The sequence below is a fragment of the Camarhynchus parvulus genome, chromosome 1 (assembly GCF_901933205.1).
Source record: "Camarhynchus parvulus chromosome 1, STF_HiC, whole genome shotgun sequence".
NCBI classification, from domain to species: domain Eukaryota; kingdom Metazoa; phylum Chordata; class Aves; order Passeriformes; family Thraupidae; genus Camarhynchus; species Camarhynchus parvulus.
Genome location: NC_044571.1, coordinates 113,970,231 through 113,980,322, shown reverse-complemented (window position 1 = coordinate 113,980,322; position 10,092 = coordinate 113,970,231). Strand labels below are relative to the sequence as shown.

The following is a 10,092-nucleotide window of genomic DNA, read 5'->3' as shown; positions in this document are numbered from 1 at the left end:
TAAATTGTTTCATAACCTGCTTGAAGTCCTTAAAGTGAATCCAGGCTGCAAAGCAAAATGCTGTTTAGCAGGGCAGGTGCCCAAAGGAAGGTGTCAGAGTGATGGAGCTGTTTGGGAACAGCTTCTGAAACACTGCCAGCAATTTATCAGATGTGCTGGAGGTGACAGGCTGGGATTACAATCGAGTTGGCTGCTGGCTCAGACTGAGCTTCACTAACACCTTGCTGAGTGCTGCAATTCCTGGGGTAAATCCAGACCATGTCCAGTGCACAGCTTCTGTTTTGCCCATTGGGTGGTTGGTTTTCAAGCTCTGATGTGTCCTCAGAGGTGTGAATTCTCCTGGAGGGTCCCACACACCTTTCCAGAGCAATTATTCATCCTTAACCTGGAGCTGAGCTGGTGCTGCCTGAGTTTCAATCCCTCTCTTCCAGGGAAGGAGATGGGATTGGGGCAGCTGAGAGCTGTCTCTGCCTGGACACCCTCCTTCCATCCCTGCCCACGTTCCCCTGCCTGCAGAAGGTTTGCTGGACTTATTCCTGGTGTTCTTGGCAAGCTAAGAACAGTAAATCCTGCTGGGTGTGAAATGTTTACAAAAGCCCTGTGAATGTGGCCCTGACTCCCAGCCCTGTTCCCTCCACCTCTCCCCACTGTGAAGGGCTGCTCCATGTGGGAAGGCAGAAAGTGTTTCTCAGGAAGATTTCCAGAGATGCCAGGGAGTGGTGAGGAGCTCAGTGAGGGGTTTATAGCTTGGGCAGTAGCAGCTGCTCCAACTGCAGCAGTAAATTCTAATACAGCCTCTCCTGCAGTAAAATTCCTGCCCGAGTTAGACTTTACAAATGCTTTACAACTGGTGCTTGCAATTCATCTTATCTCTGCTGGAATTACCTCCCTGGACCCATCTCCATTCATTTGATGCAAACTATCTCATCTTGTCCATCTCTACCCGGGGTCTCATTTTCCACAGCTACTCCCTGGGAAAATTCATGAGCTCTGCAGTGCCTCTGATGGTCGTAGGGAAGGTGATTTGGGAGGATTTCTGCCCTATCTGCTGGTTCCTGCACTGAAATGCAGGGATGTAGGTTGGGGTCCAGCTGTCCAAATCCTCCTGGAGCGCCAGGAAATCATAAGGAGCAGGAAGGGAGATTCCTGAAATCCTCAGGGATGTCCAGAGAGGTGATGGGGCCTGGCATGAGTGGAACCCAGTGTGTCACCACAAATCCTGCAGGTGGGACCACAGCAGGAATGGGCTGTGCTTCTGCCTGCACCAGTTTGTATTTTTGATGACCCATGGCTGTTCCCTATCCTCCTGCAGAGCCAGGACAGTCCCTGGCAGGATCTCCCTTATTTTGGGAGCAGCAGTGGCAGTCGGGGACTTTCCCAGGCAGGACACTCTCTCCCAGTGCCACCTTTTGTCCCTGCCCACAGAAAGCAGGGGGTATCCCAAAAGCCAGCGTGCCATGGAGCTGGGAAAGCCGTCCTGGCCCTTTCCCTGCCAGGGCTGCCAGCCCCTCCTGCTGCCCTGAGCAGGAGCCAGCTTCCCGGGGAGCAGACCCTGGGATGCTGGATTCATTGCAATGCCCTCAGCTGCCATAAACCATGCTGCTGGCTGGGCCCTGAATGGAGCAGGGGGGAGGCAGGACAGCTCCTCATTCCCAAACCTGCTCCAAGGCACGTCCCCCACAGCCAGGAAACCTGGCACCACCTCCCTGCACCTGCCAGGCCCTCCCCATGGGCACAGGGGGCTGCCAAGAGCCACATGTGGGGTGACATCCTTCCCGTGCATCCCTGATTCTGCTCCTGCACGGTGCAAGAGGAGATCCTGGTGCTGCTGCCAGAGGGATGTGCCAGAGCCAGGCAGGGTCATGGCTGGAGCAGTTTTTTCCATCCCCTGCACGTCCTCTGGGGACAAAAGCAGCTCCTGTGCCGGTGGCCAGGCTCCACAAGGATTGGGGAATGGGGAGCAGCAGAGGTGCAGTCCCCAAAGGTGGGGACCCAGAAACCTGGGTGTCCATCACTCACCAGGGGATTTATGGATAATCCCAGGCCTGCTGCAGATCCCAACCACTGCTGGGCCTGGGAAGGCACTGGGAGCTGCTGGACCTCACCTGAGCTCTCTGTGGAGGGGGTGCAGGTGTGTCCCAGCTTTTTGGGGATGTTGCCAGCCTCCATTTCAGCAGGGATGGAGCAGGGGGGAATTCACAGAATCAGGAATGGCTCAGGATGGAAGGGACCTTTAAAGGTCAGCTCATCCAGCCCTCCTGCAGTGAGCAGGGACATCTCCAACCAGCCCAGAATCCATTCCCAGCACCCAGGGTTGGCTGATGCTCAGGGAGGAATCCCACACTGCTATTTGGGGAAGGCACTGAATGTCCCCGGCTGTGAAAGCCACACTTGGAGCCCCCGGGCCACATCTGGGGAACAGGGGACATTCCCTTGGTGCCCAGCACCAGCCAGGCCCTGCTTTGTGCCCGACTCCAGCCCTGGGTGCTGACCCTGCAGTGCTGACAGGACACAGAGTTTGTCCTTAACAGGCTGTGGAAAAGGGAACACACATCAGGGTCAGGCTTTTTGCTCGTGTTCTGCCTTTTTCTGTGTTTATGTGATGCAGAAATATATTGGGTGAGCCCCTTCTGGGTAAACTCAGCCTAAAAATAGATGATTTTGGGCAGGTATTTTCTGCTCTGAAAGTAGGGTGGAAAACAGCAGAATGGGGGGGTTTGTGCAGCTTGGCAGGGTCTTCCCTGAAAAATTACTGGAGACCCCAGTTCACAGGGCTCAAATCCCTGCACAGAGACATCCCCAGCTGCTGGACACCTCTCCAGAGGCTGATGTTAGTGGGACAGAGACTCTTGGGCTCAGGGAAGGGCAGGATGGTTGGGCACACCAGGAGCGAGACAAAGGTGTCTGTGACAGAGGGGACACAATTCCTCGCTGCCATCTGCCTTTGACAAGTGCACGGGGGGATGCTGCGCCATCCCTCCAGTTCTGGATCAGCAAATCCCTGGGGATTCGTTTATTCATTATTATTCATTCGAGAGGCTTTTCCCAGCCTGGAAACCGTCTGCACTGACATCTAGTGGTAATGCAGGCTTTTCCCTGGCCCAGAGCAGAGTGGGATCCTCTGCTTTACTGCTCCTACTGCCGGCATTTTCGCAGCATCACTCAGGCTGGAAAAGGCCCTTAAGATCATCAGGTCCATCTGTAAACCATAATAACATCCATGGTAAAATGCAGTTTAAATCTCTGCTTCTTAGAGGCCGTGCATCAGCTCTACCCATTATTGTTGGGGTTTTTTTGTAATCCCCGACAGGACATAGGGAATGGCTCCCCGCTGCCAGCGGGCAGGGCTAGGTGGGATTTTGGGAAGGAATTGTTTTCCCAAGAAAAGAGCAGCTATGGCTGTCCCTTGATTCCTGGCAGTGTCCAAGGCCAGGCTGGACAGGGCTTGGAGCAATGGAAGGTGTCCCTGCCTATGGCAGGGGTGGAACAGGATCAATTTTAAGGTCACTTCCCATCCAAGCCATCCCATTCCTGGGTAACAGCAGAGCATCCTCTGACAGTAACGCCTGGACAGAGCAGGTCTCCAGGTATAAGCCCGGGGTGAATTATCATGTATCTGTTTTATTTCACACACTGTTGACTCTCGTGTCCGTTTCCACGGGATTTAGAACCCGTTTAACGCCGCTCTGAGCCGTACACACCGCACAGCCCTCGCCAACATGGCGGCGTGGCAAAGACTACATCTCCCATGGTGCCGCGCTCGTGCCCGCCGTGCCAGCGGCCAGCCAATGGGGCGCGGCGGAAGGCGGATATAGCGCCGCCCGCGGGGCCCGCTCCCTCCTTTCCGCCGGGCCCGGCTCATCATGGCGGTGCAGATCTCCAAGAAGCGCAAGGTGAGCGCGGCCGCACGGCTCCTCCGCAGCCACGGGGCGCTGCCGCACCGCCCGCGGCGGCCCCAGCAGCCGGCAGGGCGGGAGCGCGGCGGGCGGCGGCGGCGGACGGGGGAGGATGGCGGCGGATGCGGCGCGGGGCCCGGCGGGGAACATGGCGGCGGGATGGAGCGGGCGCTTCCCCATGGCCGCGCGCGGAGGTGCGGAGCGGCGCCGGGAGCCGGGAATTGCGCGGTTTTCGCTTTGCTTTCCAGCGGGAAGGGCTTGCGGCTGGTGGCTGCCCCGGGAGGGCACCGGGCGCTGCCCGTCCTGGGAAGCGAGGGAGGTTTGGGCTGTCAGGAGTCCCGGCAGCAGCTTCCCGTGGGGCTGGGAAAAGGATGGGACCCTGCTCATTATTTCCCTTAAATTGCTCCCGAATTCAGCGTGAGCAGTGGTTGGGGGTGAGGCAGTGCTTGGTGTAGGCCTCTGCTAGGAGTGCATTATTCCTGAGAAATTCAGGGAAGAGCCTTCCATTTTTCCCCACTGCTGCACCCTGAGTGGGGCAGAGCGCGGTGCTGGTAAAGTCAAGGTTGTGGGTTCAGTTCCTGGGCTGTTCGTGTAAAAGTTGGGCTTGGTGTTCCGTGTGGGTGTCTTCCAACTGCGAGTATTCCGTGATTTCTCTTAGAGGAAGGGAAACCTGTCAGGAGAGGCTGTCAGAATTTGGGTGAATTGCACTCAAGTTCAGGATGTGACAAGACCTTGACTTTGTCCTTTTCTGTTTTAGTTTGTCGCTGATGGCATCTTCAAAGCGGAGCTGAATGAGTTCCTGACTCGGGAGCTGGCTGAGGATGGGTACTCCGGAGTGGAAGTCCGGGTCACTCCCACCAGGACTGAGATTATCATCCTTGCCACCAGGTAACTCAGCCTTCCTGAGCTGGATGCTCTCAGAGCTCTCTGGGATGGCTCCAGTCTCACTCCTGGGGACACTTCTCTCACTTGTCCTGTGCTTATTTTCCCTCAGAACTCAGAATGTCCTGGGAGAGAAGGGACGCCGGATCCGGGAGCTGACGGCTGTGGTGCAGAAGAGGTTTGGATTCCCCGAGGGAAGCGTGGAGGTAAAACTGCCTCAGGAACTGGGTGCTGTGGGGGCATTGTGGTGCCAGCATGGTGGCAGCTGAAAGGTGGTTTCAGGATGACTTGGGCCTTCTGTTACTTGGACTCAAAAATGCTCCTGCAGTGAAATACACCATAAATTACAAAGAAACTGCTCTGCTGCAGAAGGATCTTTGAGAAACAGAATGTAAAGTGACAAACCAGTTATTTTTGATCTTTAATATTAGGGGTGTTTTCCCAGGGGAAGGTTGGACTAGGATCCTTTAAAAAGTCCATACAACCCAAAGGATTCTGTAGTTCTATTCCATGAAATCTTGCTCTGAAACAAATCAGGGAGGGAGGGGGAATGTGTGTGCTGGGGTGGTGCTCATTTATTCCACTTGGCTGGTGCTGCTGGATCATGTTAGTCAGGGAAGGGATTGTAGGATAAGGCTGCTGCCTGGAAGGATTAACGGGGCTGAATGTAAGGAGTAGAGTAGAATGAAGTTCCTGTGTTGTGCTAAAGTAAAAGTTAAGTTTACTGTGAGGGTGGTGAGGAACTGCTGCAGGGTGCCCAGAGCAGCTGTGGCTGCCCCTGGATCCCTGGAATTGTTCAAAGCCAGGTTGGGGCAGACAGGTCCAGTGGAAAGATCCCTGCCCATGGCAGGGGTGGAAGTGGATGAACCTTCCAAAGCACAGCAGGCTGTGGTTCTGTGCCTGGCTTGGCAGGAGCCCTGTTGTGAGTGTGCCTCTGTCCCTGCAGCTCTACGCCGAGAAGGTGGCCACGAGGGGTCTGTGCGCCATCGCCCAGGCCGAGTCCCTGCGCTACAAGCTCCTGGGAGGGCTGGCTGTGCGCAGGTGAGTACAGCAGCCTGCCCTGGGGGACTCAGTGCTGTTCCCAAAAAACAACTCTCTGCAGTTTGAGGATTTAACCTGGTAATGCTGCGCTGAAACTTCTCTTCAGTCCACAGTTACTTCTGCACCGTTCTGTCTGGTTGGAGGTTGTCTGTGGGGCATAAAGCTGGATGTGTTCTTTGGGAATAAATGGGTGGAGGAGTGAGGCAAGCAGCATTTCAGGCCTTGTGGCTGTGCTGTGGCTCAGGAGGCAGTGGCCCTGCTCTCATCCCCTCGGTGATGAGACGATGACGAGTCAGAAGCGGGTGGCTCTGGTGGCGGTGCCCTCACGGTGTCACGTTCTGTGGCGCTGCCTGAGGTCCTCCAGCAGCAGCCTCCCGTCACCAGTGAATGATCTAGAGGCATTTGTCTGAGAAGGGATGGGAGCTGCACTGCTGACACATGGAACTGAGGTTGGAATTGTGGTGAAATTCCTGCAGGGAGCCCTGTGGGTCTGGCAGAGCGGGCTCATGGCTTGGCTGTCCTCTCCCTGCAGAGCCTGCTACGGTGTCCTCCGCTTCATCATGGAGAGCGGGGCCAAGGGCTGTGAGGTTGTTGTGTCCGGCAAACTGAGAGGTCAGAGGGCCAAATCCATGAAGTTTGTGGATGGCTTGATGATCCACAGTGGGGACCCAGTGAATTACTACGTGGACACAGCCGTGCGTCACGTCCTACTCCGGCAGGGTGAGTGCCTGATCCCTTTGCAGCTTTGACAGGTTCCTTCTCTAGAGCTGCAGAGACAAAAAAAAATCTCAATTCCAGGCATCCCGTTCCTGCAGGTTGGAGATTTCCCACTGGCATCCTTGGGTTGAAACTCATGTGGTTTTAATGCACTTCTCATCTCACAGTAGTCCAGTTGTGCTGCTCTGGATGGTTCAGACTCTTAAAATCCTGTTTTCTTGGGCTTTTGCAACTGAGCTCTCACTGTGGGATCTGAACATAACATCTAAAGTAGAAGTCATTTGGGAATGGGAAGCCAAGAGCCCTTCAGCAGCCCCTGTGGTCATACTGTGTATCCACTTCTCTGCTGATGGGTTTGAATGTTTCCAGTTAGAAATGTGGCTCTAGATTCTCCAGATGCTCTCTCGTGTTCTGGGGCCTCTGAGGCTGGTGATAACTTCCAGATGAGGTGCCTGTTGCCTGGCTTTAAGAGCCCTTGGCATTTGGGATTCTGGTTTTCCTGGCTCCTCGGGATGGGCAGAGAGAACAGGGGTGCTGCAGACAGTCTTCCCAGCTAAACCTGCTTCCCCTTGTTCTCCCTTCTGGTAAAACCCAAATGATTTGTGTGTGTCTTAACTGGCTTTGGGTTAATCATTTGCAGAGCTCCTGGTGCAGGGATACCAAGCCAGCCAGAGCTGTTCTCCACCTTCCCTTCGGTGATGATACGATGACGAGTCAGAAGGGACATCCCTGTGTCATTGCAGCCTGCTCTGTGCCACGTTCTGTGGTGCTGTGCTGAGGCTGCCTTGGCCAGGGTGTCCTGCTCATTGGATGATTTAGAGGCATTTGTCTGAGAAGGGATATTAAAAAAAAAAGTGGAATTCCTAGAAAAATGAGCTGAGGAAGAGGACAAAGTTTAAAAAGAGGCTTGGAATGAGTTGAAGGTAGAGCTGCAGTCAGCCAAGGCAGTGAGTTGAATAACTTTGGATATCGAACTGTAAGTTGCCTGGGTTTACAACACTGATATAAAGTCACAGTAATTAGATTTTTAAACTGTAGGTTTTGTGTGTTACAGTGTTGTCAGCAGATTTTCTGTGTGGAGAGATACTTTGTAACCTTGGTGCTCATCGCTTGATCTATTTTGTGTCTCCCTTGTCCTGTCACTCTTTGCAGGAGTACTGGGAATCAAAGTAAAAATTATGTTGCCTTGGGACCCCAGTGGAAAGATTGGCCCCAAAAAGCCTCTGCCAGACCACGTCAGCATCGTGGAACCCAAAGAAGAGATTCTGCCCACCACCCCCATTTCAGAGCAGAAGGGTGGCAAACCAGAGCAGCCAGCCATGCCTCAGCCAGTGCCCACTGCCTGAGGGGTGAGTGCCTGGGAGCCGTGGGAGGGAGGTGTGCTGAGGATCCGTGTAGAAAAGGTTTCAGCCCACCAAAAACACAAAGCTGGGATTTTGGGAAGACAAGCTGCTGTGTTGTGGACCTGGGTTGGGCTTGAGCATTGTGCTGAGTGAAGGGGACAGGGTTCAAGGCATGTGTCAGTGCAGCTCAGAACACTCCTCTGGAGATGAGATGATGGATCTGTCACGTGCTTTTTTCCATGTTGTGTTATTCAGGCATGGATTTGGAGGCCTTGGATTATTACAGTTGGAGAGACTTGGGTTGGGTGCCTTGGATGTGTTGGTGTTGTACCAGTGTGCAGCTGGCAGCAGAGAATATATTCTTCATATACCCATAGAATATATTCCTCATATATCCATCCTGTCCTGCCCCAGGATCCAGTTTGGGATAGTCTTAGAAGCCACATGAGAACAATTTGTAGGCTGCTTTTGTAAGGAAGTAAGTCCAGTTTGAAGTCTTACCAAGGAGTCTGGCAAGATCTGCCTCATTGGGAAAAATGGGGATCATTGGCCAAAATGCAGGAAATGAGAAATGCAGTTCAATTGGAAAGCTTGGTTTTTCTTTGTTTGGGATAGGATGATGGTTGTGGAAAAGAGTTTACCCCCAGCTCACTGAGTGTTTTGTTTCTCGTTGTAGGGTTTGTAACATCTGCAACCAGAAGCTTGTCTGTCCTGAAAACATCTCTTAATAAAATCACAAAAGGCAGTGTTTGTGAAGGTGCTTTTTCTTTTTTTCTTTTTTTCCTTTTTATTTTCTCAAGATGTACTCCAGGAAGACCTTGCTCCCACCTTTGGTGTGGAAGGAATTCTGTTGCTGTGTTCCCCTTCTGGAGTGACCTTCATGAGATCCTGATCCAAAGAAAGTGGGAATAAAGCACTGATACCTGTGGTAGATAGAGCTGGAGCAGCAATCCCGTGTTCAGAGGGTCATGAACAACACACACTCCATGGAGTACTGGTGGCTGTTCCCTACATCCCAGTCCCTTATCCAGTGCTTCCAGAAGTGGGAGCTTTTCTGGCGGTATCCAGACCAGTGCAGCTCCTGTTAGGGTCAGGTACCTTTGGGTGTGGATTTGTGGGGTGAGAGCAAAAGTGACACTCAGGATTTCAAACCTTCTGTCCTAACCTGCAAGGTGGGAGTATCTGGTGGAAGTTTGGTGCAGGAATGGGAAGAGAGGCACCTCATAGGAGATAATTTATGTGCAGGATCAAGGAGTTTAGATTGTGAGGAATTCAAAGCCTGTTTATTTTAGGACTAGCTTTCACATCCACATTTCTGTTTTTAGGAGGTTGCTCTGCAGGAATTAGGCTGGCAGTCTAGGAACTGGAATTTTGAACTGGTCTGTCTAGGGAGCCTTGGCCTTGCTGTTCCCAGCTTCTCTGGCACACCTGGGAGTCTGGTTGAGTTTTAGAAACAAGATGTGCCTTCTTAGAGTGTCAGTGATTTCAGGTTTCTGTGTGCACCATTCAGTGCAAAGATTTAAATAGTTAATATAAATATTAGACTAATGCCAACATTAATTTTTATACAACTTTAAATGTGGAAATAATCTGAAAATATAAAATATGACAACGTAGCTCTGTCAGATTGTAGAAGCAGGAAATGTGTGAAAGTGGGGACATCTGAAGCAATAAAAGTCACACCTGGTTTTGCATGTTGTCTCTAAATTCTTAAACACACTGTGTGGTAGAATGGTGATGGTTAGAAATCTCTCCTGCTGCCTCCCAGGGAGGGCTGGGTTTCTGCGAGATTGTTCCACTTCTTCCTGATTAAAAGCACTCCAGCCTTGTCTATTACCCTCTTAATTTCACAGTGCTGATCACTGCTAGAGTCGGGGAAGAGAAGGCTCCAGGGAGAGCTCAGAGCCTCTTCCAGTGCCTGAAGGGGCTCCAGGAGAGCTGGAGAGGACTTTGGACAAGGGATGGAAGGACAGGACACAGGGAATGGCTCCCACTGCCAGAGGGCAGGGCTGGGTGGGATACTGGGATGGAATTCCTCCCTGTGAGGGTGGGGAGGCCCTGGCACAGGGTGCCCAGAGAAGCTGTAGCTGCAAGTGTGAGCTGAACACCTTTTCCATTAGTCTTGGCTGGAATTGCCACCACTCTGAGCTGTTAAAAGAAGCTCCAAAAGAGGAGGGAACTCAGTTCCCTGTGTCTTATGAGTGCTTCCCTTG

The 10,092-nt window shown here is 52.8% G+C and overlaps 1 protein-coding gene and 2 non-coding genes across 3 annotated transcripts; all 3 read left to right on the top strand.

Moving 5' to 3' along the window:
- The first annotated feature begins 3,818 nt into the window (after window positions 1-3,818).
- Window positions 3,819-8,624, top strand: RPS3 (ribosomal protein S3). Its single transcript, XM_030971898.1, has 7 exons — window positions 3,819-3,893; window positions 4,654-4,784; window positions 4,891-4,984; window positions 5,725-5,819; window positions 6,352-6,539; window positions 7,689-7,885; window positions 8,556-8,624. The coding sequence occupies exons 1-6, from the start codon at window positions 3,864-3,866 to the stop codon at window positions 7,880-7,882; spliced, it is 732 nt and encodes a 243-aa protein (XP_030827758.1). The 5' UTR covers window positions 3,819-3,863; the 3' UTR covers window positions 7,883-7,885; window positions 8,556-8,624.
- On the top strand, window positions 6,088-6,234 carry LOC115911832. The gene has a single exon (XR_004061298.1). It is a non-coding gene; the product is annotated as a small nucleolar RNA SNORD15 (small nucleolar RNA).
- Window positions 7,227-7,374, top strand: LOC115911944. Its single transcript, XR_004061324.1, has one exon. It is a non-coding gene; the product is annotated as a small nucleolar RNA SNORD15 (small nucleolar RNA).
- Window positions 8,625-10,092: the final 1,468 nt, after the last annotated feature.

What these genes read in the sequence shown, in the direction of transcription:
- RPS3 (XM_030971898.1), top strand. Translation starts at nt 3,864, where the DNA reads ATGGCGGTGCAGATCTCCAAGAAGCGCAAG. An exon ending in AGATCTCCAAGAAGCGCAAG is followed by an intron (nt 3,894 to 4,653) that starts GTGAGCGCGGCC and finishes TTTCTGTTTTAG; the next exon opens with TTTGTCGCTGATGGCATCTT. An exon ending in TCCCCGAGGGAAGCGTGGAG is followed by an intron (nt 4,985 to 5,724) that starts GTAAAACTGCCT and finishes CTGTCCCTGCAG; the next exon opens with CTCTACGCCGAGAAGGTGGC.